Source organism: Halichondria panicea, chromosome 5 (genome assembly GCF_963675165.1).
Source record: "Halichondria panicea chromosome 5, odHalPani1.1, whole genome shotgun sequence".
Lineage (NCBI taxonomy): Eukaryota > Metazoa > Porifera > Demospongiae > Suberitida > Halichondriidae > Halichondria > Halichondria panicea.
Genome location: NC_087381.1, coordinates 5279933 through 5285383, shown reverse-complemented (window position 1 = coordinate 5285383; position 5451 = coordinate 5279933). Strand labels below are relative to the sequence as shown.

The 5451-nt window shown below is 37.7% G+C and overlaps 1 protein-coding gene across 1 annotated transcript; it reads left to right on the top strand.

Annotated features, from left to right (window-relative positions):
• Window positions 1-2231: 2231 nt before the first annotated feature.
• On the top strand, window positions 2232-4726 carry LOC135336392 (heat shock 70 kDa protein 12A-like). The gene is made up of 3 exons (XM_064532154.1): window positions 2232-2342; window positions 2477-2704; window positions 3416-4726. The coding sequence occupies exons 1-3, from the start codon at window positions 2232-2234 to the stop codon at window positions 4724-4726; spliced, it is 1650 nt and encodes a 549-aa protein (XP_064388224.1).
• Window positions 4727-5451: the final 725 nt, after the last annotated feature.

The window sequence follows — 5451 nt, the reverse complement described above, 5'->3', positions numbered from 1 at the left end:
GTCCAAGTTCACAAGGGCTGCTGCATGCATGGCAGTGTATGTATACATGCATGCATCTTTAATTGCAGGCTTGCAGCTCTTTTCTGACTCTTGTATACTATAGCTAACAAACAGCTAGCACTTTACAGTTTAGGCCACTGTTAGTTGCATACTTGTTTCAGATGAGAATACTAGCTCGACCCCGATGAGGGAGGGAGGCTTTCATTACCCATTATCCCATTATTTGATGACGTCATATCCTGTTTTTTTAACTGACGAAAATACACAAGAGGATGGAGTCTGAACAATAATTATATAAAAATAGTTAAATTTTTTTACGCACTGGATTTTTGGTGCACAATGCAACTTGCAACATGGCACATGGTAAAATAATGCAATGTCGGCCAAAAAAGGACTTTGACCTCAAATAATGGCTGACATCAGCAATAATGACTTAATTGAGGAGGTGAGAAAAACCGGGGAGGGGAGATTGATCTGAAACAAGTATGCAAATAACAGTGGCCTTAGTACAAACTCATAAGTTGGATAGAAAGTTTGTGCGAACAAATAATGCGACTGCAACAGCATTCGATGTGAGTCAAACTAGCCAAAACTCAAGAAAGGAGTTTAGTTTACAAATCCATGAATCAAAATCCAAGAAAACATGGCCAGAAGCCTATAATACTATGTAGAAGCTGTTATAGATTTTGTCATATTTGCAACCGTTGAGCAATTATAACTATACAGCTGGAATTGACAGACACACACATGCATGCATGCACATACATGCATGCACAGTCAGTTTTACAGTATCCCTCGTGCAGCTACGCCTCGAGGCATAATTTAGCTATTGAGTAGGCTCAAACTCTTCACTGATTTCTGGGTGCATACATGGGCGTATTATATAGAGTCATATATAATACGTATTTTCATGAGGGACGGTATGGGTCACATGAACCTATAATCCAGCTCACCTCTAACAGCCCATAATTCATATTCACGATTGGTTGTATAGGCGTATATATACGGTTATTATCAGCCAACAAATTCCTGGCTCAGTAAGTTAGAAAGTGCCTTATATAGCGGGTAATTTCCGTGGGGCAAAATATTCGTGGTTTTCGTGGTTGAAGGTCTGACCACGAATATTTTACCCACGAATGAAGCGACCTTGCCTACCTTTACCTGTAGTGCAAGCAGCAACCACGAAAATATTACCCACAAAATGTCTCAATATTGCTGAATCACAAATATTTTGTCCCCTGAAAATTACCCGTTATACGGTATACATGTAATTGACCAAGCATTTTTCTGTCGGCCTAGCTAGTCTAATTGAGGGTCGAGGTTACTACATAGAACATAATTAGTTATAGAATCTTGACCGGGTTCTGCATTGTATGCATGTATATATATATAGCTCTATAGATATGTCTATATTTTTTTGTCGGATTTATCGTTACACCAAGCGAGCAACTCTATTCCTGTGCGCACACAGGGTAACCCATAATTCAGTATAATGCATATATAATTATTATAGACTATAGATATAAAGTTTAATGCATCAAACACAATTTATTTAGCTATATACACCTACTATGGCATGCATGCATGCATGTTTGGTAAATTATACTTAGAGCTCACCTATAATCAGTGGATGCCATTTCACAAAGAGACTGAAGATAAAACTATTACACTGATCAACAGCCACGACTGCATGTGCTCTCAGAGATTTAGAATCTTGCATGCAAGACTATAATGTAATGCTCATCGGATGTAGCCTCGATTCCAGGCCGCATTAAACATCGGCCTGGAATCGAGGCTACATCATGCAGTACACGTAGCCAACTCACCTGATCTTAACTAAGGTCATAAAATTAATTTTATAGAGATCCTTAAAAGCATGCCTGCATGCAGTTTACTAGATCTATAGTAAATTGTGATCGGTATAATTATACATGTACTTGCATGCATGGTAGTATATATATATAATTATGGCTACTAAGTCAGAGAGAATCGTATGTGACGACAACGGTTGCCACAAAGCAACTCGAGTAACTAAAACTTTGGAATCTTTTCGCTCGACTCCAAACTCAATTGTCGCCATTGATTTTGGAACAACGCATTGTTCTGTATCGAGTCTACTTGAAATTAAGACGCACCCCAACATTTCTGCATTGAAGCCATCGCTACTGAAACTTGATAATGAAGACCGAAAGCGAGTTCCTTCTTGTATTCTTTTTGATAATTCTGGAAAAATGAAATCCTTCGGAAAAAAAGCTAGAGATCAATATGCAAAACTTCCGAAAACAGAGATACCAGGTTATACCTTCTTTGAACATGTTAAGAAAGAAGTCCAAAGAACGGAAGTAAGTCTCAGCATGCATGCAAGGTATAATAATATTGTTATGTGAGGTAAAATAGCAAAGGAAAGCTCCTGATTATACAGTTATCAATCATGATGATGACATGCACACACACACACACACACACAACATTCTAGAATGTGGATAGGAACCACAAGATTCAAGCAATGAATGGAAAACAGTACTTCCTCATCGATGTAATTGCGCACATTCTATACTACCTAAAGGAAAAAACTCTCAAAGAGTTTCGGGACTCTAGGCTTTACAACAGCCCTCTAAAAGCTCCAGACATCGACTGGGTTATCACTGTTCCTGCCATCTGGAAAGCAAGAGGAAAGAGAATGATGCGGGAGGCTGGATACATGGTAAAATATCCACACTCGCATTATACTAATAATTATAGCTTATACTGATAAATTATGCTCGGAATAATTTTAGCATAAATAGCTAGGTGTCTAAGAATAATTGGCATGCATCAATGTCCATTTTTGCATGGTAAATATCATTACATTAAGTTTTGCATAACCATAATTATTCACATGGCAAACAAATGGCTGAAGGTGAATATTATGGATCAGCAAAACAACGCTGCATATAGTATAATTTATGTGTCTTGTGTCAGTTGTGTGCTGTGTTTACGCCTGTGCTAAATATTCATCACTATTATTCATTCTCACTTGATCAGCCTATTATTCAACTTCATCAGCCTAAGTCATTACTTTTTAATTTCAGCAGCGAAATGACACAAAAATGTGGTTTCAATTAACATTGTGGACTAACAATCATATCAAATTAGATTTACTGCCATGTAAATATGGGCGTGTTCTGAGCCATTGCACTTGATGTGCTTGATGTGCAACTCAATTAAACTATTTTCACAGTGCCTATTATTCAAAAAAGACCGCCTATATTACTCAAAAAATTATTCTGGAATATGTGGCACAGGCCTATAGCTGTGTTTATGTCTAGTCTTAATTTTGTCTATAATTTATTTTTTATGAAAAGCATATAGGGCCTACTATTAATTTATTAGTAACTGACTTAACTAACTAATTATAATGAGTATTAATTTACAGGCTGGCTTTTGTGATCCTCACGTGACGATGGGTAATCTGGAAGAGGCAACAGGACGAGTACAACCTCCACCAAAGGAAGAATTAAATCCTGAAAAACTATCGCTTGCTCTGGAGCCCGAATCTGCAGCAATCTGGTGCAAAAAAATGATTGATATCTCTCCTGGTGGAAATGATGTCAAAAACTACCTCATTGTTGATTGCGGTGGTGGCACTGTGGATATTGCTACTCATGGAATTATCGGCGGCCACGTACACGAATTAGCACCTTCAGCAGGTAACATGAGCGGCGGAACAACCATCAATGAAAGATTTCGGGACTTTTTAAGTCATTTTGTTGATGATCCTGGCTTTGTTCAATATTTCAGTGTTTCTGATGTTGTGGAAAGATCAAGGCGGAAGTCGGAGATAAACAAAATTGTGTACACCATCTTTGAAGATCAGAAAATGTATTTTGGCAGTGCTGAAATTGAAGAAGACAGCTTTGTTGTGGAATTTTGTCCTAATTTTGCACGAAGCTTTAGTCAACTGATGGAAGGAAAATCTGTAAAAAATGTGACGATTGAAGATGAGGGAACGCAGATGAGATTGTCCCATGCAAAAATGACAGAGTTTTTTCAACCGACAATTGATAAAATTGGTAAATTGATTTGTGACCACATTCATACAAATAATTTGGCTTCTAAAATCGACACAATATTTTGGGTAGGAGGATTTGGTGAGTGCCAATATTTGAGAAATGAACTTGAAGCAGCTATCAATCGGGACTTCTGTAAAGGAGAGAAAAAAATTCGATATAGTTATCCACCGGAGCCAAAGTTAGCCATAGTAAGAGGTGCTCTAGCATTTCGGTATGATCCTAGCGTAATACAGCAACGTAAAGCTGACGCTACGTACGGTATTGCATGTAGAATACCATTTGACGAGAATAAACATCCAATAGAGTACTGCGTGGATGATGAAAATGACTGTTCTAGAAAGTGGTGTAAGCACATTTTTTCAACCTTCATTGAAAGAAACGAAAGCATTTGCACAAATGAAGTTTTCGTTGCTAACTATTCTCCAGTGCGAAGCTCACAGAGAGTAAGCAGGTTAACTTTCTACAGTGCTCCACATACGAACGTTTGGTTCACAACTGATCGTGGTGTCACTGAACTAGCCAAAATGGATATCAATATCGCTGGTTATGGTCGAGATAGGGACATCGAGGTAGTTTTCGATGTCACTCACACTGAAATACAAGTGTGCGCTCGAGACAAGCAAAGCAAAAATGAATATAAAATTGTTGTTGATTTTTTGTTTTCCGAGCAGTAAACTAAAAGCTTGCTTTCACTAACATTTAAAATACTGATATTATACTTTGGAATAATTATAGACTATCGTCAGTTTAATTTTATTCTAGTTGATTTCCTGTTTTCTCAGCATACTAACTGAGTACGAACTAAGATAAATTTTAGCACGTAAAATAGTATTTGCCACGTAACGTTTAGCTTAGTTATTGCTGATTATCATTTGATGCAACTATATAATAATTGTAGTGGGTTGTGCAGTAATACCAAGGGCGTATAATTAAAAAAGAGAGAGCATGCAACTCACTATATCTAGTACATTGGCGGATGAATAATTTTTGTGAATTTGCATGAAGTGTTTTCTGTTTGAGTGATAGGAATCAATAAAGCATGACACAAAGGATTAGCAGGGTATTCCAAGAACTGATGCATAGCCTACAAAGATGATAGTCTGATAGATCTTACTGTGTGCTAGCCTCGAGACTAGGCCGTTCGAGGCTATAACTGTGTGCAAGTAGGATTGTGCAGTGGCGCAGTCAGAACAAAAGAAGTGACACTATTCTAAAGGAGGAGAATGTGCGCTGAGCGGCGCACAGAACAAAGGCGATTACAAGGTCAGCATTGTTTGGAGAAATCATTACAATGACATCACCGCATTCTCTAGTGCTTTTACACTTCACTATACCAAAAAGGTACACAGAGGCAGGTAAGGATTATTTACTTTTTAAGGAAGCTCATGTTTAACTTTAC

Coding starts and splice junctions, on each gene's coding strand:
- LOC135336392 (XM_064532154.1), top strand. CDS start 2,232: ATGAAATCCTTCGGAAAAAAAGCTAGAGATCAATATGCAAAACTTCCG. Junction 2,343..2,476: donor AAGAAGTCCAAAGAACGGAA/GTAAGTCTCAGC, acceptor ACAACATTCTAG/AATGTGGATAGGAACCACAA. Junction 2,705..3,415: donor TGCGGGAGGCTGGATACATG/GTAAAATATCCA, acceptor ATTAATTTACAG/GCTGGCTTTTGTGATCCTCA.